This window comes from Trachemys scripta, chromosome 9, assembly GCF_013100865.1.
Source record: "Trachemys scripta elegans isolate TJP31775 chromosome 9, CAS_Tse_1.0, whole genome shotgun sequence".
NCBI classification, from domain to species: domain Eukaryota; kingdom Metazoa; phylum Chordata; order Testudines; family Emydidae; genus Trachemys; species Trachemys scripta.
The window spans coordinates 36,761,411-36,786,771 of record NC_048306.1 but is presented as its reverse complement, the minus strand read 5'-3'; the positions used below and the strand labels follow the sequence as shown (position 1 = coordinate 36,786,771).

General features: G+C 37.7%; 1 protein-coding gene across 4 annotated transcripts in view; it reads right to left on the bottom strand.

Annotated features, from left to right (window-relative positions):
• Positions 1-25,361, bottom strand: part of DIAPH2 (diaphanous related formin 2) — an 874,039-nt gene that overhangs the window by 15,962 nt on the left and 832,716 nt on the right. For 3 of the 4 annotated variants that reach the window (XM_034781186.1, XM_034781187.1, XM_034781188.1), the window contains one exon: positions 20,936-21,030. The exons of the other annotated variant lie outside the window; for it this stretch is intronic. In XM_034781186.1, coding sequence (XP_034637077.1) covers positions 20,936-21,030 — 95 coding nt within the window. The remainder of the gene's footprint in view (positions 1-20,935; positions 21,031-25,361) is intronic. 4 annotated transcript variants of the gene reach the window in all.

The window sequence follows — 25,361 nt, the reverse complement described above, 5'->3', positions numbered from 1 at the left end:
AGAAGCATTTTGGCTGTTGAGCAGTGTTACCTGAATGAAATAGCTCCACAGAAGTGTAGCTTCAGCTATCCACAGTGGCTGTAGTTTCTCTTTTGCTTTATAGGAACCATATTGAACATTGGGTAAAACAAGATTTTTGTGTGTATGTAAAGGTGTTATTGCACGGAAATCCCACTATCACCATTTAAATGAAGGGCAAGGTCCACAAAAAGCATGGGGAAAAAACAAAGATACAATACTTTAGCTTTAACTTGATAGCATGCAACATTACAGATGAAATCAAATATCAAGAAGGCATAGATGTACACTGCAGGAACAGGTAAAAATAATGGTGAATGATGACATTTCTGTGGCCATTATTCATCCATCCCAGGATACACATCTAGCTGATGGACAAGATTTGTTTATATATGTGTAGTTTAGGTCTGCAGAAGTTGGTCAGTAATTACACCAAAATGTCTATATTGTTGGGAGAACTATTGTAACAATAAGCCACCCAGGAAGAGTGACAACCTGTAATCACTTAGTGCATAAGTGATGGTCACTCTTGGATGTGTACATGTGAATTTTAAAATAGTCCCCAAAGAATTTACTAGCTGCTTGTGGACTCCCTCTAGTAGTCCTTGATCCCACAACCAAGCTTGTCCTGTATCTGCTTGATTACTATAATACTGACCATTAAAAGCAGCACACAAGAAGTTATTTGTTCAGTCTATAGAAATAGCTAGACTTAATGTGTGAATCAGTGCCTCAGAGGCAGATTTAGGGGCAGGTGACCCAGGTCACTGTCTGGGGTGCCGTTTTTGTTGTTAGTGACAAAAGGGAAAATAGAATGTTTGAAGTAAAATGTTTCAGGTATTTCGTATGTGGATTCTTTTTCACTAACCTCCTAGAATGTTCTGGAGAATCTCGTGGAACCTTCCAGACTTTTCAAGAACTACATTTTCCTCGAACCTCCAAGAATCTTGTCAGCCATGCCCTTGCGGATATATATGGTGCAGGGCATTGACAGTTAGATATAAGAATGAAGTGAAGTGAGAGTCCAGCTCGATATTGTGAACCTTGTTTTATTGTGTAATTGTGAAAGTGTACTTTGTTCTTTAAGACTTAAAGAGTGTAAGTACCATAGAAACACAGAATTGGAAGAATGTGCTCGAGCATCTAATCTCAATTACCCTCTTCCTTGTAAAGAATAATTTGGCTTCCCGGGGTTCATTGAATAAGATGTTCACTGAACATAATGGTCATTTCCCGGGTTGGTAGAGCTCCTTGGGAAATATGATGACATCATGCATGAACACCTACATGGAGTAGTTTGTAAAGCAGCTCTGGGCCATTACTGCAGCAAAACAATTCAAAATGAATTGACTGACCTTATGGCAAGGAAGGTGCTTGATAACATATTGATGCGGTTCGGCAAAGCAAAGTAGTATGCCTTGGGGCTGCCATTCCCTCAACCTCGTTGTGTCAGATGCAGCAGCATCTTCTTTAGATTTAAAATTTCTCTTCGAAGTACTGCAAATGATATATGTCCTGTTTTCTGCATCAACTATCAAGTGGAAGATCCTCATGGACAATGTTATAAATCTGACCGTGAAATCACTAAGTGATATTCACTGGGAGAGCTGCATTGACAGCAAAAGGCCAGCAAGGCATCAAGTGACTGTGGTTTACAACGCCCTGATGGAACTGGCACAGTCGTGTAACACCAAGACTGGAATATGACATGAGGCACAAAGCCTGGCAAACCAGATCACTGATTTCAGATTTCTGGTCTCAATTGTGGTTTGGCACGATATCCTGTTCCAAGTAAACTTTGTAAAGAAGGCATTACAAACTCAGTCGATGGACAGCACAACCACTATTACTTTGATAAGAAGCTGCTTTGATTTTGTTGTGGCCTACAGAGACAACCAATTTGAAGATCTCATCACTGCTGCCAAAGAAATGGAAAAACTCAGGAGTTGAGCCTGTATTAATCAGAAGAAGAGACAGTTTCTTTATGAGGGCAGAGATGAAGTGATGGGGAAGTTCGGAAGAAAAATTCAAGAGGGAGATTTTTTGCTCACTCATTGACTCTGCTTGAGTATCCGTCGAAAAAAGGTTCAGACAAATGAAGCACCACAAAAAGACCGATCAAACTGCTTCTCTATCATCTCAGTTTAGTTTTGTGATGGAAATAAATAATATTTAGTCAACTCTGCTGTGGATACATGCATACCTCTCGTTAACTGTAAAGACGAAAAGAGATGCCCAACTGCCTGTCAGTTTTGTGCCATGAGATGAATGGGAGAAAAAGTTCTGAATAATTATTTTTTAGGCAAAACATTCTAATTATATGACATCCTTTGACTTCACACTGAAATTTCAAATGTATAATTTCTCCCTACATTCTTTATGTATGAGAATTACAGATCCGATAGGGGAAAAAAAAAATCTGTCTCTTCTTTTCTTAGTGCTCAACAGTAGTTATGTTATTAAAAGAAAACTCTCAGTAGTTGCAATGGATTTATTAATTCAGTAGCCTGTTATCAGCATGAAACTGTGCTGTGTTAGAGGAAAAAAAACAAATTATATTTTACAGAACTGCACTACTAAGATTAAATCACTTTTCTGTATTTCACTTTCTTATCCTCCCTGCCAGGTATTAAACGTCGGTGCTCTCTCTCTTATTATGAACCTCATTTTTTGGAAACTATCATCTCTAGTAGCAATATAGAGGTTACATGATCAAACAAACTCAATTATAGGAACTTTGGTGAGACTGAAATACTTGATAGCAGAAAAATCCAGAGTGTACAAAACTATAGCTACAAGGAACACAAAACTAAATCTGCATTATCCTATAATGGGTACAGAAGTGTTTATTTTGAAATTTCTACCATTAAAACTATAAGTATATAAAACCATTCTCTTAGGCTCTTAATGACTAATATTTACATACTTAATAAGATGACTAATTCACTGGAGTAAAGTCAAATCTTATGAATCAGTCGAAGTATCAGTCAGAAAAACAGTTATTCAGCTTAACATTTGAACTGCATAGAAACAGCACCAATGATCTTCTGTGGGCAAAATGTCAAAGCTCATTAGAAAGACCTTTTTTGAAAAGGGTTATTGGGTTTGTGCATTTCAGTTTCTGTATAAGGCTTTCATTTGCTAATTGAGCTTCGATCTTAGTTATGTTCTATGACAAATATGGTATGCACTTACAAAGCTAAAAACAGAAGCTGAGAGCCTATGTGAGACTAAACAAATTGAATGCACAAAAGCATCAATGAAATAATGAATGCTGTACAGTGGTGCCCTTAAACAAACCAATTTAAGCTTACTGAATATTATTTCAACATCTACAGTATTCCTTTGTGCTTTCTTATACTTATAATAGGAAACAACCTCTATTTGCACATTCAAGGTATCTAATAAAAACATATTGGCGAGTTAAGTGCCACATCTGTGTAGTATTTTTGATATTAAATTCTGTTAAATAACTCTACAGTTAAAAATATGGATAAGGCTCTAAAGTGTAAAGAACTCAAAAGTTAGGAAATGCTAAAATTATGTTTGTGCAGATAACCTTAGTTTGCCCCTTAGATTGCATTGTGGCTGGTGCTGGGCGAAATTTTTTGACCCAATATATTTCAGCAAATATGGTAGACTCAAATCAACCAAACCATGTAGCAAATTCATATTGAATTTGCTAAATTGTCAAAGTTGAAAAAACAAAAATTCCAAAAATGTTCCATTTAAAACTCAAGGTTTATTTTTAGGTTTCAAAACTACATTTCATTTGGAAACTTTAATTTTCTTTAAAAATATTAAAACTAAATGCTTTGTTTGACCAATACTTTTTTTAAAAAATTGTTTTGCCAATTTTTTTAAAAAACAACCCAAAACATTTTTTTTATTTCTCCAATCTGCCAGCAAACTGAAAAAATCATTTTTTCACATAGCTCTAACTGTGATAAAGTCTTTAACATGACCATATATATTTTTTCCACAGGACATCTGCCACATTCCACAATAGGAATGCTCAGTAAAATGAGACCCATTCAATATGTCTTAATCCTCCTCACTGACTGTGAGGCTCCAAGCCTTGTTTACTGTCCACCATCCAAACACTTACTAAATGTGTGAAAACTTATTTCCTTATGAACTTTTCTACAGTGCTTATCAGCATAACATGCAAGTACCTCACAAACATGAATTAATTTATCTTCAAAACACCCCTGTGAGTTAGGAAAGCACTATTATCTCCGGATTGAGGGTAAAATTTGCGAAAGTGTCCACTAAATTGGATGCTTCTGTGACTGAGGCCACGTCTACACTTACAAGCTTACAGCAGCACAGCTGTATTGATACAACTGTGCCACTGTAAGAATGCTGGTGTATCTGCGTTATGTCGATGGGAGAGAGCTCTCCCGTTGACGTTGAGCTGGTTTTATTACAAGCTGTGGTAGGTATGTCTACAGGAAAGTGTCTCCCACCAACACAGCACTGTGCACACCAGCGCTTGTGCTGACAAAACTTATGTCACGTAGAGAGATGTTTTTTCACAACCCTGAGTGACAAAAGTTTTGCTGACATAAGTGTAAAGATGGCCTGAGTGCTCACCTTGAGATAATTAATTTTTTAGAGGTATTGAGCACCTGCAGCTTCATTGAGTTCAGAGTTATGAATACTCAGCACTTCTGAAAATCAAGGCCAGGTTATCTCATGCTAGCCACAGAGAAAGGGAAGAACTCACATTCAGTCACCACTTGGAATATTTTGATCTAACTTACATCATATATAAAGTTTGTGGCTGAGACAAGGTTGAAACCCAGTTCTCTCTTGGGTCCCAGTCCAGTGACTTAACTACAAGATCAAACTTTCTTTCCCTGCAAACCCCATGCCTCATTCACTACACTCCTTCCACTATTTGTAATGAATGAGGAAGGAGTCAGACAGATAAGTTCAGTGGTTTCACAACCTATGTCATTTAACACCCACCCTTTCTACACAAATGCCTCTCTAACCATCATTATGCCAATAGCTCTGATAGCTATGTATGGTTGACAGGAGCTGTAAAACATTTTGTATAGTTACATGTGCATTCTGCAGAGTTCTAGTTACTACTGTAACACCTGATGAATCAAAAAGGATAACCTAACTTTACCTCTTTCACAAGTTACCTCAAATGAGAGCACAGTAAAGAAACGTGTCTGATTTTAAATCCTAAGAGTTCAAAAGTAACAACTTTGGGTGACAATGTAAAGAAATAATGAATGCTCAGAAAGAGGAAATTATTACCACTTGTATCTCGTTATTCAAACAAAGAACAATCCCTCCAAGGAGAGATGGGGAAACAGTAGCATCTAACATCTAGGCAACAGGTTAAATATGACAATTGAAATGAAATCACTGCAAATTTTGTTGTTCAACTAAACTAGTAACATGAGTTTCATGTATCCCAGCTGTAGTTCTTGTGGTTTAAAAACATTACTTTCTCCTTAATTTTCAGAAGTGAATAGTTAAAAAAAATCTAATAATTCTCAAGTGGCAAATTATTCAGTTATTCAAATATGAAAATAGTGTCCTCGTTCTTCCCCCTGAAAAGTATTGTAGCTTAAACTTTCAGAAAAATGAGCAAACAACTGTGCAGTCAACTATGGCCACTGCATGTGTAATTACTTCAACTGTATTCATGCATAATTTGCAACATATTTCTGAAACCTAAGGTTTTTAAAGTCTCCAAAAAAGAACACACAGTAGCAGATATGACAAATAGAATCTGGAATTTCATTTTAATTGTAAAATCAACTTAGAGCTCATTTCTATATTGTAATGAAATATAATGTAACTGCCTTCATTCATTTGCAAGATATGTCAGTGATGATTGTTGTTTTTCTTATAGTAGCCAACAGTCATCAAGACTAAAGGGTTCATCTCAATGTACTAGGTTTTATGCCTATAAGGGAAAATTACCTACCTTGTAATTATACGTCTTTGAAGATGATATTCCCTCTCTTGGGTCTCAAGCCTGCAGCATGAATCTGGATGGAAATCCCAAAGCTACAGAGTTTTGGATGACTACAGAATCCCCTACATAGCAGCAGTACAAGGAGAATTATTCCCACGCTGCCACCTTGAAAAGTAATCCTGTGACCATGCTTTCACAACTGAAGAGTAAAAGACCCATCTAATAAATGTTATGGCTGACAGGTCACAATAGTATGCACTAGAACCAGTGTCAGAATGTTGCTGGTATGTAGGGCGAGGAGTGGTATTTGTGCTAAATGCTCTGGCTTGAGGAATTTGTAGCCAGGCAGTTTTGTGCAGGAGACATGAGACCTAAGAGTGAGACTATGATGTTGGTATATTTAAAAATTCCCATTATTAAGTTAAGTGGCCAAAGTCAATGTATCTGTTATTTTAAACTTCCCAAAAGTGAAAGAATGACTTTTTCCAGAGAAATCAAAACAAAACAGTACTTCCTGTTAAAAAAATATTCCTGGCTGAGTAAACTTGAAAATGACCACCCAAAAAAGAAACTAAGAGATCAACTTAGTAGTGGAAAGAACATGAAAAGTTCTATTTTATCAGAGTAATTTTGGTTGAAGCAGCACAGAAGATGGGGAAATACAACCTGTATGGGCATTTGTAAGGCCTATGCCTTTGGGACGCAATGAAAGCATTTGCATAAAATATTTATTCATTCATTCGTTTTAAATTTTGATCCCTGGGAAAGCCTAATGAGATACACATCGTATTTTCATAGGAGACCCAGGGGACAAAATTCATATAATTCTAGTGTACTTTACTACAACATAAACAATAAACAATATAAAATGGCAGACTATCGAGAATAGACACAATTTCATTTGAAAATAATGCGTAAAACTAAAAACCTTGGATGTCTCTTTCTGTGGAAAACATACAAATGCCTGCCAATAAGAAAAGGCAACATTTGCCAGGTCTAAATATAAAGGAGAACTTTTTAATGGCAACCACTGTAACGGTTTTCTGCTGTTTGGGTCAGCAATTCCCAGTTAGTTTGGTCTCTGGGTACATTACAATCAATATTTGTTAAAACAAAACAAGCTCCTGCCCAGTAAACTACTGCACAGTCTTTCTAAAACTGTAAGGAATTAAACATTGAACACCGCTTAGTATGACAGAGCTGACGAATTGTGAAGTGATCTATCCTTTCAACCTCTTAATTACAATAAGTATTTAAGAGTGATTGCACTAAAAATTAGTAAGCAGGCCACCACACTGTCTGCAGATGAAGAACCCTAAACCACTGCCACAATACTTCATTCCAAAGACCAAGTCGTGCAGCTGTGATGTTCATGTTAAGATTGAACATACCACCTGACCTCAGTGAAAGAACGGAAGTTCCAGTAACTGCATAGAACTGTTTTTTCTTTCACTGAAGCTAGCTCATGGTGAATTTGGCTTGTTACATCCTGCACAGTCTCTGTCTGTAATGTTATCATGTATTCAGCAGACTGCATTAGGCCACCCATAGATAGGGAACATTAACGCTAAGTTTCAATGCAGTTTGCTGTGACACAGCATATTGTCAGTGGCTGAAACAGCAACTAAGAGTGACTATTAACCCTCTTAGTACTTTTCTCCATAGAACACTTGCACCTTCTTCCTTGGTAGGTTAAATTCCTTTGGTAATTGTCGTAACATTGGAGAAGGCAGAAGGCAGCCAGGAAGCCCATCATTGTCCAGTCTCTTCTAAGTGCTAGTGGCTGAACACAGTATTCTCTTTCAGGTATTGCCTATAGTTGTTCCTATGAGTGATCATGACAATTTATTCTAGTCAATAATGAGGAGAACTAGATAAGAAAATTAAGAGCCGGAGAATTCTCTCCAGTTTATAGAAACAAATCTTTCTAAGAAACAAAGTAAAATATATATTAAGGGAAGGGCAGTATTAGGAAAAATGGTGATATATTTGGGTTTGAATACATGGCCATCCTAACCCCATTGTTGGGACTCTGTGTTGAAACAAACAAATTAATCATTCAAGGTGTGGGTGCATGTAAAAGCACAGCAAGGTGAGGATGGAGGTGTGTATGGTGGGACTGCATACTACCAGAATGGTGTGTCCAGAATGGAGCTTACTTGGCACAGTGCTAGAATTGGCCTGAAATAAAGCTCTTTCAGGAGATGGTACCAACTACAGATAAATAAAGCAAGCTATTGAAACACAGACAGGGTCTGCCATATCATAATAGGTTGCACTAGGCCATCCGCAGTTTCTGATAGCCACTGGTATTTAGTTGTATTTTAGGTACTTAATAAATTAATCATGTCGCACCCTTTGTTCTCTCAATGTTTTCTCTTGACTTTTTTCTCACTTGCACTTCACAAACAAGGAAAGTTTATAAAAAAATTCCAAACATCTTTTTGATTTTATCACCAGATATACTTTAAGATCTCACCTTCCTATTTCAGCTTTTAAAACAATTACCCATTGAGAAAGTCAACAACAGACGCTTCTCTAAATCGGGGTCTTGTCAATTGGCTACTCTTAAAACAATCCATATGTAAGCTGAGCTCAGAAAGTACTCCATGACAGTGGTTTTCAACTTTTTTCATTTGCAAACCCCTAAAAAATTTCAAATGGAGGTGCAGACCCCTTTGGAAATCTTGGAGAGGTTGAAAACCACTGCTCTAGGACAAGTAATCCTTACTCCATCATTAGGACTAGCAACCACTTTTCTCATTATCTCCTCTGATGTTGCAACTCAATAGAACAGAACCCAGAGTTGTACCTGGCTGATTTATTAAATTTCTAACATCCTATGGTTCTGAAAATATATTTTTGAATGCAATTATCATCTGTGTTATTGGAGGCTGAGTAATTCGTATGTTTTATTTTGGTTAATTAATATTTTAAACTCCAACTTTTTAAAAGAGAGCTTCAATAGGCATCTTAAACATGCTTGGTGAAATAAATCTGAACTTGACCTTTCAGAACCAACTTAAGGTGACATTTTAAATGTATTGGGATTAGTCTTTTTTGTAACCTGAAACCAGAAAAGATCAAATGAATACAGTGTCCCTGTATTCATTTGTGTACTAAGCCTCTAAGTCAAATCTTTGTCACTCAGCAAATCTAACTGACAGTTAAAATGGCTATACTATGAGCTATTTCAACTAGGGATGTCAATTAATTGCAGTTAACTCATGCGATTAACTCAAAAAATTAATTGTGATTAATTGCACTGTTAAACAATAGAATACCAATTGAAATTTATTAAATATTTTCAGATGTTTTTCTACATTTTCAAATATATGATTTCTATTACAACACAGAATACAAAGTGTACAGTGCTCCTTTATATTATTATTTTTATTACAAATATTTGCACTGTAAAAATGATAAAAGAAATAGTATTTTTCAATTCACTTCAATGTAACTTTTTTTGGTTACATAACTTCTCTCAAAAAGAAAACAATGTAAAACTTTAGAGCCTATGTCATAACTATAAAGGGAAGGGTAACAGCCCTCCTGTGTACAATACTATAAAATCCCTCCTGGCCAGAGACTCCAAAATCCTTTTACTTGTAAAGGGTTAAGAAGCTCAGATAACCTGGCGGACACCTGACCCAAAGGACCAATTAGGAGACATGATACTTTCAAATCTTGGTGGGGGGAAGGCTTTTTGTTTGTGCTCTTTGTTTTTGGGGGAGTTTGCTCTTAGGACTAAGAGGGACCAGACATCAATCCAGGCTCTCCAAATCTTTCTGAACAAGCCTCTCATATTTCAAACTTGTAAGTAAACAGCCAGGCAAGGCATGTTAGTTTTAGCTTTGTTTTCTCAACTTGTAAATGTACCTTTTACTAGGGTGTTTACCTCTGTTTGCTGTAACTTTGAGCCTAAGGCTAGACGGGGGGTCCTCTGGGCTCTTTAAGTTTGATTACCCTGTAAAGTTATTTTCCATCCTGATTTTACAGAGATGATTTTTACCTTTTTCTTTAATTAAAAGCCTTCTTTTTAAGAACCTGATTGATTTTCCTTGTTTTTAGATCCAAGGGGGTTGGATCTTGATCCACCAGGAGTTGGTGGGAGAAAGGAGGGGGATGGTTAATTTCTCCTTATTTTAAGATCCAAGGGGTTTGGATCTGTATTCACCAGGGAATTGGTGAAGGGTCTCTCAAGGCTACCCAGGGAAGGGAATTAGCTCTTTGGGAGTGGTGGCAGCGGACCAGATCTAAGCTGGTAGTTAAGCTTAGAAGTTTCATGCAGGCCCCCACATTTGTACCCTAAAGTTCAGAGTGGGGAAGCAGCCTTGACAGCTTACAAGTCCACTCAGTCCTACTTCCTGTTCAGCCAATCGCTAAGACAAACAAGTTTGTTTACATTTACAGGAGATACTGCTACCTGCTTCTTATTTACAATGTCATCTGAAAGTGATAACTGACATTCACATGGCAGTTTTGTAGTCAGTGTTGCAAGGTATTTATGTGCTAAACATTCGTATGCCCCTTCATGCTTCGGCCACCATTCCAGAGGACATGCTTCCATGATGATGATGCTTGTTAAAAAATAGTGCATTAATTAAATTTGTGACTGAACTCCTTGGGGGAGAACTGTATGGCTTTGGCTCTGTTTTACCCATATTCTGCCATATATTTCATGTTATAACAGGCTCGAATGATGACACACACATTTGTTTTAAGAACACTTTCACAGCAGTTTTGACAAAACGCAAAGAAGATACCAATGTGAGATTTCTAAAAATAGCTACAGCACTCCATCCAAGGTTTAAGAATCTGAAGTGCCTTCCAAAATCTGAGAGGGATGAGGTGTGGAGCACACTTTCAGAAGTCTTAAAAGAGCAACACTCAGATGTGGAAACTACGGAACCTGAACCACCAAAAAAGAAAATCAACCTTCTGCTGGTGGCATCTGACTCAGATGATAAAAATGAACATGCATCGGTCCGCTTTACTTTGGATCGTTATCGAGCAGAACCCATCATCAGCATGGAAGCATGCCCTATGGAATGGCAGTTAAAAATAAAGGGACATAAGAGTCTTTAGCGCATTTGGCATGTAAATATCTTGTGATGCCGGCTACAACAGTGCCATGCAACACCTGTTCTCACTTTCAGGTGACACTGTAAACAAGAAGTGGGCAGCATTATCTCCTGCAAATTGTAACCAAGTTTGTTTGTCTGAGTGACTGGTTGAAGTAGGACTGAGTGGACTTGTAGGCACTAAAGTTTTACATTGTTTTATTTTTGAATGAAGTTATTTTTTGTACATAATTTTACATTTGTAAGTTCAACTTTCATGACAAATAGATTGCACTACAGCACTTGTATTAGGTGAATTGAAAAATACTATTTCTTTTTTTACACTGCAAATATTTGTAATAAAAATAAATATAAATGAACACTGTACACTATGTATTCTGTTTTGTAATTGAAATCAATATATTTGAAAATGTAGACAACATCCACAAATATTTAAATAAATGGTATTCCATTATTGTTTAACAACGCGATTCATTGCAATTAATTTTTTTAATCGCTTGACAGCCCTAATTTCAACCCTTTCATAAAAGTGTGAGTTTTCAAGCAATTGACACAGCAGTATATTCAAAAGTCATGTTTGGGGAAGTCACTTACTCATTTTACTGATTTAGGGCCAAATCCTGAACCACAGTGCACAAACTGTGTGAGGCCAAGCACTGTACAGAAGATATATACTATGTGGAGCAGAGGAGAAAAGAGAGAAAGATTCCTTTCCCCAGACTGCAGAGCTACTGTAGAGGAGAAAATGGCCAATGCATTTCAATAGTTCTGGATCTCCCAGCTCAACCTCCTCCTGGGGGCTGAAGCTCAGGATCACCTATGGAACAGACCCTATTGAGCACCAGACAGACTGCCTGGGTGGGGTCCCCAAATTTTGCACTTTTCTTCACTCTGCAACTAGGTTCTGAGTTGAGGGTCAAGAGTTCTGTAGAACTGAAGAGACAGGAGCACAATTTGACCCACAGGAAGCACTGATCTCCATATCAGACAGATGCTTATTTATACTATTAAAAACATAAATTCTAGAAAATTTTGAAAAACCAAACAAGGATCAAACATCAGCTACATAAATGAATTCTTCTGTAATTACTGGATTGTCAACTTTCTCTGAGTAAGTATGTATCTTTTTATGGGGTACACGTTTTAGTTTTGACAGGTGCTGGGACGGTCTCTTAGATCCTTGTGAAGAGTCTGAATCCCTATGTTCACCTTTTTTACAAGACTATGATGGATTTTGTACAAAGTATGCCTTGTGAGGTATCATTTGAAAACTCAATTTGCTGATCATTACTGTCCTGGTAAAATATGTGTGGCAATATTGTACGGAAAGTCATAACATTCTACTCTATAATGTCACTAAGACATGTTCCAAGTTAGAAAAGCAGACACAAACCAGTTCCTCTGAGACAAAAGGCAAACTGATGCCTCAGCCAGGTGTCAACAAAATCAAATGAACTATCATCTGGTGAAGTGGCCTCTTTTTGTCAGGAAAAAGGGTGTGAGTGAGAAATCTACATTTGGGGAAAAAACTGCTGGAGTTTCCTGTCCCCATAGACCTTCTGCCTCCTGAACCCCAGCTGGAGACGGTTTTCAAAGAAAAAAGAGAACTATAAGAAAACGGGAACAGATGCCCCCAAATACTCCTCTCTTTCTCTCTGCTTACCGCTTCAACAACACCTGAAAGACAAGGAAGTAACACTGAACTGGGGGGAAGGGTGCTGGTTGAAAAGAATCCAGCCAGATTGCTCTAAACATGTGGTAAGAGAAACCCTTGCTTTGAATTAATTTAGCTTGTTAAGTTAGATATTAGTGTGTTTTACTTTTTATTCTTTGTAACCAATTCTGACTTTTATGCCTCATTACTTATAATCACTTAAAATCTTTATGTAGTTAATAAACTTGTTTTATTGTTTTATCTAAACTAGTGTACTGGACTGAAGTATTTGGAAAACTCCATTTGAGGTCAGATTTGTGCATATCATTTTCTATTAATGAAATGATGGACTTTATATGCGCTTGTATTGTCCAGGAGAGTGCTGGGCAGTACGAGATGCACATTTCTAAGGGAAAATATGGGACTGGGAGTTTGCTGGTGTCACCCTACAATGTAATTCACGTGTGGCTGGCAATAGCACTCATACAATATAGCTGGGAGTGATTTACATGCTGAAGCAGACCAGGAATGGTTGCTCTCACAGTGAAGCAGTGTAAAAGGCACCCCAAGCTGGAGAATTGAGGGGACACAGGTGTCCATCTGTCCAGATTGTACCTTGGGTAATGTCACAATGCTGTTACACCATAACAGAGTTGGGTACAATACCCTGGGTCTGCTGAGAGTTATATAAAGGCTGAACTGAGTAACTTGTGTGACTGCAAATTGACCCACTGCATGTACTTCCTGTTCCCATCCCTTTTATAGGTTCGTTATGTAATGGATTTGGAGCTGTTCTGTAACATTGCACAATACTGTTTGTTGACCTGGCTTCTAGTAAGTTTACTGTATCATCATGCTGCTTTAGTTTAATAGGGCCTGTCAGAAAAAACAAAATGGAAAGGAAAAAATGGCTCAAAATAAGCTGCTTCTCAGCAATCACTTGTGAGTTGTTAAGGAAAAACGTCAGGACAGGGAACGGCATGTGAACACAGGAGAGCAAAAGAACTGTGGCAGATTTCAAAATAAATACTCTCTCAAAAGACAGGGGTAGTTGTTTGGTGGAACCAGACTGAGAGATAGGCACATGCCTGGGGTGTTTGAAGACATTAGGTTGCCATTAGGGCCTTTAGGTAAGAGAGACATGTGAGTAGACTATTGTTTTTAAATCCCTTTTCTCTAAAAGCTTTGTTTCTACTGCTAGAATAAACAATTCATTGTTTTTAAGAAGGCTGACTTGACCACTATCTACTAAAGGAAGAATCCACTTGAACTTCTGAGTAAGAATGGCTGATACATAGGGTACTGTTGGGCCCGATCTAAGAGTGAGGGAATTGTAAAATCCCACCCCCAGGATAAGTAAAGACACAAGGCCTAAAACCTGATTGGAGAGGGGGCATTCAGAGAGACCAGAAAGGAGACAGAAATGAAGCTAGCCCTGTAACTGTGCCACATGATATTGTATGTTCAGTTAATTGCAGTCCTTGTCTGATTCATGTAAAAATTTGGCTCATAATGACTATAAACTGTTTATACTCAGTGTCTCATAAACAAAAATGCTTTAAAAATGGATAATGTGCAAGTTAGAATGTTTAATGGTATGTGGGATGACATTTAATAGCCCAGTACAATCCAGCTGTGACCACATTCAATTCATGAGGAAAACACAACAAACAGAGTGTATTTGTCACCAAACTCTGAGAGTCTATTTGTATCATGATCCCATCTGGTAAAGAAATATTTTTCCTATTCTGAGCTCACAAAAGCCAATAAATTTAAAGATCATATAATGTTAATTCAGGAAAAAGATAGGATTCTCAAGTCTTACGTTCAATTTATTTAATTACAATAGCTTTTTTTTAGTAGTGAGTCCAATGATGTATACTGCTTCACATCTTCGTAAAAGGCAAGTGTCTATCAAGTTAAAATTCCTTTAACCTTTGAAATTTCTATTTAATATTTAAATTCCATTTTGCTTCCTTTGGTAACGCGAGCACCTCGGGGACACCTCACTGAAAGAACTGAAAGCTCTTCCATGACTGGTGACTATGGAAAGCCTTATTTTGAAACAAAAACACATGCCTGCCTCAAGGGTTACAAGACAAATCAATCTATTTTCTCCTTCCCTCCAAAGGTAATTGGCCTTTAAAAAATACACACAAAAATAGGCCTCTGTGCCAGTGCATGCAGAGCCTATACATCCATTCTGTCTCATCTGGAGATTGAATTCCTGGCTGAGAGGGGAGTGGAAAAAATAAAAAGGGTGAAGAAGAACTACTGCATCAGGTTGGAAAAAGAAGCACAATGAGCATTATTTGGGTTTGGAATTTAATAACATCTACTTCCATTAACTTTCAGTTTCATACCAGTGGGAAGGAGGGAGCAGTGGGGGGAGGGAGAGTGTGCGTGTGTGAGAGAGAATAAAAAAAATAAATAATGTTATAACACTGCAGGGGTAAATTTTCACCCCATGAAGACCATGGGAGTTTTGCAACTGACTTCAGTGTTAGCAGGTGCAGGAGCTACAAGTGGCCTTACTGAAAGTTCACTAATCTATGCTGACTCCTTACTACTACCTCATCCTTGTGCAGTTTCCTCTTCCAAACAGCAGTTGTGCCAGTGGGTAACTTATCTCCCCACATCTACCATGTTGTATAAAATGGAGACAAACTGCTTTCAAATGCCCCACTTGAGTACAGTAATCTCTGCTACTTATCACTCTAGTGCTTTGGGCCAAAACAACTGGTCTCCAGAAAGTGAAAACCTTGAAAACCACATGATATTCTTCACCTTTTTCTTAGCTCTTTGTCTGGTCTGATATGCAGTTACTCCTAGGAACAAAGTCATGCATGAAAATATTTTCCAAGCCTATAAATGAAGGCTGCATATTCAGCTAAAATACAACTGGCCATACAAAGAAAGTTGTTGAAAAAATAACACTGTCTTTTAAAAACAGTATCAAGTCCCCTTGGAGCACAGCATTGAAACTGTTCTACTAAACCTTTAATGTGAATTTGCTCAGTGGGACTGTGTATACAGGTGTAGAGCAATTATTAGATTTGATATCTGAATGAATTCAGGTTCCCATTAGAGCTTGAATGCTTCAATGACCCCATTATTTTCCTTCCACTGCTCCCAGACCTGATCAATTTAATTATTCTGACTAGTGAAACATTTAGGACATGAATTTCTGATTTGTTTTAAACCAAATGGGACAACTGAAAGTGCTTCATTAAAAAAAAATTACACAAAAGAAGGATGAATTCTATTATGTGTCAGAGCTTGGAAGCAGGTCAGATCCAAGATGTATACCTTATGAAATCATACAGATTCCATACTACACTATATTCCTCTTCTGTTTACACTGAAACTTGCTCCAAAGCAAACCCCTAATGTGCAGCCTTTCTGTTGGATTGCTGGGACTGAGCTTCAGGGCTACCGTTAGAGTTACTAGAAATCCCATGGCTGAATCCCATGCATTGTGCTAAACATTTATCCCTACATCTTCAGTTTCTTAACATGTCAAATATTCAAAAGTGCAAAAAGCATTTCAAAGAGCAAACAAATTACATGTCTGCTTTGACAATGAAAAAAACAACAACACAGGGACAGAGCTGTCTAGTAAGCATCTTACCTTGTCCCTTCATGGCTAACATGCAAAGCACATACCCTTTTAGTGGCTGTACTAAAGTAAAATTATATTCACTAATAAAAAAGGCATCTTATGTCAGCTAGAACAAATGTGCTGATATAAAAATGTGTTTCACTAGTTTAACTGGCACCTAGACTTATTATTAAGGAAAATAGTACAGCATGTGGCGAAAAAGACAGAATGTGCACATTTTGAACAGACTTGATCTGATGCTAATAAACTACACTATTCATAAACAATATAACTTAAAATGGCTTCCAATTTTTCTTACTACTCCCAGCTCCCCTATTCCCTCTATTACTCTTTCAATTTGCATTAGCACTGAAAGTGAGTTTTACTTAAAGGCTACAAAATAGGAAGAAATAATAAAGGCAGTAGTGGTTCTGAACTTTAAGTAAACAAGTAGCCATAAAGTTAGTATCTTCTCATCTGAACGCACTTGTCCTTAAAAAGAATGAAACTGACATTAAAGTGGTCCCCTTGCCCCTTGCCTCCTTTCACTAATGATATGTAACGGCTGCTGAGCCTGCAATAAACGTGTTTATGTCCAGTCAGATTGCCATCATTTTACAATCCAATCTGATTCTTTAAAAAAAGTAAGTCGCGGGAGACCAGCACCAGCTCGCGCTTTGAGGCATTTCCTGACATCAGCCTTCACTTCGCACTTCAACTGAAAGCACTAGATTTGACAAAACACACAGAAAGTCATGAGAGAAGGCTCTTCACCTCCTCTCCAAAACTGCCTGACAGGAGTCAATAGTGATTCTTTCACAAGGCTACAATCAAAAACTGCCAGATGAAAGTCCAAGGGGAAGCTTTCTAGCTATTCCTTACAATATTTTATTAAAGAGGGGTGTAAGAATGCATTTGCCTCAGCAGGACATTTTTCCCTTCTTCTGGTTCAACTCAATCAGTTTTAGCAGTTGGCAATTTAAATACCAGAAGTTACAGTCTCCCATGCACAGATGCTTTATTCTTTGCATACAATATGAAAGCAGTGAATTCAAAGATGGAAAGGAAAGTGGAAAGCGCTCTCTTTTCTGAAAAAGAATTTCTTTTATAATGGGAGCTGGATAACATTCTTCTGAGCACTGAGACTTTCCTAATGTTTAATATAAACTGGCTACCATAGTTTCCTTCCTAGCCCACAATTACTGACAGTGCCTGTCAAAGGCAAACCACTTTCCCCAATCCTGAAGTAATCCTCCTCCTGTATTTTTAATGCAATAACAACTAATTCTCTTTATTAAAAAAATAGTGACAACTCTGCAATAGCTTGTAGGCCACATGTAATATGAAATATTTTAAATAATACAATAAAGGCAGCCTATCCATAATTATTATTTTTAGATTAAATAAAATATCAACATTTTTTATTTATGCCTATGTTAACATTTGCAATTCAGCAGTTTGCAATATTTAAATGGAATTGAATATGCTATGAGAAAACTTAAAACTGCATCTTTCCTGTCTGAGTGGCTGGTGCAAGCAGTAATCATTAATGCCTGTCCATTGCCTTCATTATATAGCATTAAAGAAAAGCTCCTGTTCGAGCTTGGCAAGATGATCTCATTATTACCTGTTACTTCTCTAGGACCACCAACTGTGAATTACTAAATATTGTATGTGTCTTTAACTATACATTAATTACAACAAAGGCATGTACAGGTTATGAAATGTGAAGCTACTCCTTATTAAAAGGATTTATACAAAAGGCAATTTAGAGCGCAAGACAAACACATTTCAAATTGTGAGATGAAATATAAAAACAACCCTTATAGCTAAATTTCTCTCTTGGCTGAGCCCAAGCAGCTCCCATTGAATTCATAGGAGACCAAGTGTGTATTCAAGGGCAAAATTCGGCCCTTAATGCTGGTTCCTTTACGTATTATAGCTATATCTGCTGGTGCACCCAGAAGCAGAATGACAGTTGTATCAACGATATAGAATACCTTTGCCACTAAAATTCTCTACAAGTTTATAAAGCGTCGGAGCTTATTCCCATTGAAATCAATGAGAACTTTGCCAACAACCCCAATGGGAGCAGGATCAAACCCCTAAAGCGTAGCACAAATTTCACAGTTTTTACTATTAAAAATTAAAAAAAAATCACTTTGGCCATTTAAAAATTATAAGAACAATTAATGTTCTGAAGATAGTCAATGTTCTGTTGTGTGTGTGTTTTGGAGTTCAAACAGCTACTATTTAATGGTATTTGTGTGTAATGACAACATTCTTGAAGCCTACTCTGATACTCTTATGTGGATGATGCAGTACCAAAAATCAAATGTACTGGATTATTTGGAAACCAAATTTAGCAGATAATTAGTCCATAATTCACTGCTGCCATGTAAAAAATGTAAATAAACCTAGGTCCAGATCCTCCATCCCAAAAGAGGAATGGAGGGCAAAAGTGGCTCCTAAGCCAACTTTGCATGTTTCCTATTTTCCATCTTGGAAAGGGCCTGCCTGACTTCCAGAGTATAAATATCCAGCTGCAGCAATCCTTCCCACACTCTCTTATGCTAAGGCCATGGGTGGGGGAAGGGAGGAGAGCAGTTCTATGCCATCTTAGGAACTCCTGTTCGGAGGGAGTATCAATTGGTGGCTGAATCCAATGGCTGTACAGTCGCTTTGCACCATCAGAGTGGCATAAAGGAGCAGGGACAGAGGAGATAATGAGGATAACAATATTTCAACAAACCACAGGTTTACTTAAACTGAGCATTTTTGAGACATTTCACAAGTGTTTTCCTCTTGTACATACCAGTACATACACATGAGTTACAAATGAGCCAGTGTGAGCTTTTGGGTGAATTATATGCATTTTGGACATTTTTAATATACCTATTTAGACAACTGTTCCAATTGCTCCAGAAACTTTTATATTATATACTACAATGGACTCTGTGCAGGGTCAGCCTTTTCTAAACTTCCCAAATGAATATTAGAACAACGAACCCTTATTGCTCTATGTAATGCTCTGTAAATGCTGGGAGTCTATATTCTGCATTACTAAAAGGCCTTATTTTTTAAATCTATCATCTGTACTAAATAAAAATCAAGAACAGATTTCAATAATAGACAGATGCCATAAAGACGTGCCATTTGGCAGAAAGACATACAGGCATAGAGTCTGTCGTGTCAATCTCACAGACTTTAATGAAGGATTTCTTTTTTGTCTTTGAAGCAAAAACAACCTACAGTTAAAATAAAAGAAAATAAATTACTTCCCAACTCCCTATATCTGAATACAGCTATGACTGACACAAAGTGACTGGAGCTAGGGCACACTGTCCTTTGCTTGTCCCATGGTTCCTACCAAAGGTATTGCTGGGGTCTCCAACTAATGCACGGTACTGTATTACAAGCCATAAGTGTTGCAATGCCTAGGCAAAATGAAATGAACTGAGAACTCAGTGGCAGCCTTAAACCCCTTGATACCACAACTCCAGATTTCTGACACTGTAAACTCTTATAAAATGCATTACCTCTAATGGAAGGAGCGTCAGTGCCAAGGTTAACTTTGACTGTCATTGCCTTTGTCAGTTTATGTCACAACCTTAACGTTATTTAAACATAGTTTTTGTTTTTTAACATTCCAGTGGATGCTTGCAATTTCCTCCCCCCCCCCCCATCAACCTTGAATTTTAATTTAAGTTGATATACAGTATAATACAATTCACAGTCAGGTGACAGATGAAGGAGTTAAATGAGAAGAATCTTTTGCAAAGTCACAGTTTTTCATTTATTCGTTGACTCCGAATTAACTATGTACACATGTCAACAGAGGCATTCAGAACACGAATAAAAAATACCTTCACCATATGCATGTTAATAAGGCTTAATATTGGATATTTGCTAATTATGCAATAAGATGTTAACCATTCCTCCTTAACTTCAGTCCATGATCTCTTTGCTTTTGAATTACGTACGCTCCCAAACAGTTTATTGGCATCTATGTAGTCCCTTCTCCTCAAAATCTCATATGTCTCAGATCTCCCAGTCTTTTTCCCCCTGTGCTAAACAGACTAATCTTGCTTTATGATTCATACCCTCAAAAACCTAACTTACCATCCACTGCACCTTTTCAAACTCAACAACATTTTTGCTATAGTACATTTGGGTGACCAGAACTGCTGCTGCTATGTTATGTTACCATTTCACTCCTATGCCTGTTTCCTTGTCTACTTTTTACACTGTGCTATCTTGTAAACAATAGATTTCTTTGATAATTTTTGGGAATATTAAAAAAAAACACCCCAATCTAATTTCCCCTCCTTCTAGTCACTGCAGTGCGGCAGGGAAATAAAATACCTGAACCTCAACTCCCATTTCCTGGCCTTCTTACCGCAGATGGGAAATGAAATACATCCACTATCCAGACTGCTCAGATTCTTTTGCAGGTCTCTTGGAAAGTGCTCTCCCACAAAGGAGCCACTCCACTCCTGCCTTTAGCTTTCTTTTTGCAGATGACCCATGATATTTTAACTCTATTCCCGTTGGTGTCTTCAGAGTGTGGCTCTATGGCTGGCCCTATGCCATATCCTTCAGTGAAAAGCCAGGGCGAACTGCTCCCAAATCACCTGGGTATCTTGAGAGGAGTGGACAGTCGCTCTGCTCCCTTTATCTCCCCTGCAGCAGTGGGACCATCCAGCACTCTCATCCAGCTTCACTGGTCCTTTAATTCAAAACAGAGATATTGCATAGTGCTTCAATGCCAATGCAGTGGAAACAGGCGTAGGCTGGGGAGCAGTAATGTCACCCCCAAACCCAAAGGTATCTAGGAAGATTTTTGGGAAGATTAAGTCTTCTCTTCACAACTTCCCTCATGGCTGAAAATAAGGTAAGGGAGAGGAACGACAGGGCAAGCTGGACACATTCTCTGAGCAGCAAGAAGGAAAGGGGTATGGAACAGGCCACTGGTGAGAAGACAAAAATGAGAAAACCATTCAGGGCTGGCAAAAGACCAGGCATTGGGCTCTGCGGATGAGGGAGAATCCAACTAGCAAAGAGGCTAGAGGAAGAGAACATGGAGAGTCTGAGACAATGTGATTTATAGTCACAGATCTAAAAATAAATGTAGAATATTCAGATTCAATTTCCCAGGCCTAGCTGATATCCAAATATCAGCTGACACGCCCCAAAATAATAGTGGATATATAAACTTAACCATGCGCTTCTGCTAGTGACATTACAGTCCTGATCCTCAGGTTCTCCTGAACAGAGATATCTTGAGTTGGTAATGTGGGTCTCAGAGAACAGTTTGAGACCATTTCACTAAACAAAACTTCAGCCTAGAACTTCCAAGTCTAAGACAATGATATTAACCACCTACCACTGGCAACTCCTATAACATGCTTTCTACCCTTGTAAAATCAATTTGTCATGTGCCACAGAACAACATACATTTTCCTGTAATCTAGATAAATGTCAGCTGTTCACGCTTATCTAACAGTTCAGTTATACTCACATTGCCCTTCTAATTCTCATTTTATGGATCTAGTTGTTTGAAAAATGTCTAAATTGACATTATAATCAAAACCTTCATCAGTTGTCTCCAGTATCTTCCCAATTACCACAATGGAGATTAGGTTCTTGAATGTCTGAGTTTCCTGCAGTTTGTCTTTGATCCTGTTTTAAATCTGTGAACTACACTAGTCACCCTCTAAAATTGTCCTATTCCATCAGGTATCATCTTTGCTCAAAGCTGCCTACTTCCTTTGGAATTTGAGGATGTGGTTAATCTCAGACTCCTGTTTTGTCAACTTTAAATATTTTTAACCACATGATCCCTTAATCTTATTACGGGGAACATTCTATATGAAAAAACAAATTTTGTTTTTTCAAGTATTAGGTCATAGTGACTAAGAGTTTGTGCCTTTTTGAGACTGTCATAAGAGAAGTTAGTTTCACTCTGATGATGTGTTGTTGCAATAGTAATCCTGCTCAGAATGAGATGAACTGTAGGTCCAGACTTTTGGGTGAGGAGCCAGTGGACTGAAGCTACCATCCACGGAATTATGACTGAATGCCTCTAAATCAGAATCCCCCCTAAATATAACATTGTGGTGCGCTCTCACTTGTCCTTGAGATGCTCTGTGATCCTTAAACCACCATCCATGTATGTATTTGGACATTTTGGCAAACTGCTAAAGAAGGGCATCGTGCCTTGAACTCTTTTTTCTAAGACTTTTGCAATAGAGTACTCTGTTGATGAACCTAAACCTCAGAAAATAGCTAATATTTTGCTTTTCCACTGTTCACCAGAATTACAATGTGTCAGGCTTAAGAGTACACAGTGCAAGGATTTTTTATTCAGTCAGGCTTAGGAGTAAAAGAGATACTATTTTTGTTTCTATTCTGGTTAATTGGATGTTTAAGGCCAGCAGTTTTCATGACGGGCAGAACTGTGAATTAGCGTTGATTGCTGAATGTTGTTAACAATACTTGGTCAGTGCCTAGATACTTCATTACATACACCGGGTCATCCAGCAAATAAATAAATAAATAGGTAGGTATAAGGTAATATACTCAAGAAAGCACATTTAATTTTCTTCTCTAGCACAATGATAAAACATTTCCTAAATCTCTTCCTCATTATTGCAAAGAAAATGTAAACTGGGTTGCCACCTTCCATTTATTTAAAATACATACCTGTAAGGGACTAAGAAGCTCAGAGTCAATTGTGATCACCTACAAGAATAATTCACTTTAGATCATCTAACTCAGTGGTTCTCAAACTTTTTTTTCACAGACCACTTGAAAATTAGTGAGGGTCTCAGCAGACCACTAAACGTTCTTTCCGAATGCTGTTTGTACCATTAGCTAACTATTGTAAAGCGCTTTGGATAAAAGCGCTATATATAAAAAATAAATAATTAACTTTTTTTGTTCTACAAATAAAAGAACTTAACTCATATTTTAATATAAGTAGTCTTACCTTTCTAATGCAGTGGATGTGCCCTGTCCCCCCCACTGTAGCGGCCCTTGAGCAGGTGCTGGGAAGGAGAAGGGGTCTCTCTCCTTCCACAGCAGCCACAGAGCTGAGGCTGGTAAGGAGGGCTGTCTCTTCCCAGCAGCCGTAGCCCTGAACAGCCCAAATTCCCCCCACCCCCTCTTCTTGCTCCACTGCCCCCTCCCACCTACCTCCTATTCCCCCCAAGATCATGAGTGCACCTTACATGTGCATCTTCTCCAGGGTCCAGGCACTTAATTAGTGGAGCCATGGCTCCATTAACTAAGTGGGTGGCCCTTCATTTTCTCGTGTATGGCCGCCTAGGTGCGCACCTTAGAGGGAACTATCTGTGGACCGCCTGAATGGAGCTCGTGGACCACAGTTTGAGAACCTCTGATCTAACCTGTTCAGACACTAAATTTCCACTCCTGTCCTGCCGTGGCATATTTCTGCTATTTTGTTTGCTTCTTATTTCTTGCATGTTTAAATAATGTTAAAATAAAAAACAGAAAGTGTTGGTAAATATTATCTGCTCTCTTATTAACTTTTATTTTTGTTTGTAAGGTAAATAAAATAGCTCTATTTTTTTCGAAGGCATTTCAATTATTTTGGGGGCTGCTTATTGTGAATAAAACACAAAAATCAATTAGCAGAATTCTCATTTTCCCTCTGACCTAATATTTTGATAGAAACCAACAACAAAAACATCAACAAATAAAAATAGTTCACTCTATTATCTGTAGAGAGGCTGAATTTTGGCATGATACACTTGACTTGCAACAGTAAACTATATTAACTTGACTTCGGTATTTCACTTCTAAATACAGGTCTGTCTCATCTTACGCGGGGGTTCTGTTCCGCGGTTAGTGCGTAAAGCGAAAACCGCGTATAGCCAAAACCCAATTGAGTTCAATGGTGGGCGAAATCGCCCGCACTACAGGTATAGTATTAAAACTGTTGTTTTTCTCTTTTTTGTTTTTGCCGACCGCGTAAAGTTGAAATCGCGCATGTTAAATGCGCGTAAGATACGACAGACCTGTATTTTTATTGTTTGAAATTCAAGTCTATTTCTTTAGCACATCAGACTCAGTGAAAACAAAACAGTAAACTGCAGCTAAAGAATTTTCAAAAGTTGTCATACAGGATCTGCTACAGGATTTCTCTCATAAATTATGTAAATGACATCAGTTATATCCTATGTAGTCTACTGACTGTGTAGCCTAAGAAATGATTTAAACTACAAGTTGGACAAATATGTTATTTTCTTAGAAATGTAGAGTTGTAAAGGATTGGAAATAGCATTTGCAGGACTATTAAAAAAGAGGAAAAGGCACACTCTAAAACCTCAAAAGCATTTTTCAACCTTTTATCATTTATTGCAATAAGAATATATTTAAGCATTGCCCATATCTGCCTGCATACACACACTGTACCAACAAAGAGTCAAAGTGCTAATTCTGATTTGATTCCTTTTGTTTGGTTTGAGTTATTCTATAAAAACAAGTCTCATGTACTTTAAATCCAACTTATCAAATGACACCATCATGATTCAGAAATGCTTGGAAAGTCCAATGGGGAGTCTTAGCAAATGTCATAGTACCTTCGAGGCACAGCAAATCCTTAAAACAGATAATGATTCAAGAGTTTAGTACCAAAGGTACAGCAGGGTGCTTTGGAGAAAGCCTGCATGAGGCAGAAAGGTCAACTAACTTAAGTTTAATGATGAGCAAACTAAAAGGTCACTTAGCATTGTGATCAGTTTACGTTCACTTGCAGCTGTTTATGCAATGATACAATCATCTAATAATCCAGCAAAGGAAATATTAAAATAGACTCTTTGAGCCATCTATTGCTTCTCAAAAACAACTCGTCCTTTTTTTCTGTTTATACAAATATAAATATCTATCTCATCTCCCTCCCTCTGTAGATTGTGTATACACACAGGGCAACTGGAAGTACAGTAATTACTTTCGCCAAGTGTGTTTATGGCTGGAATCCTCTAAATATCATCGAAGTTAAAAAGAAAAAGTCATACAGATTTAAAATAGAAAGCA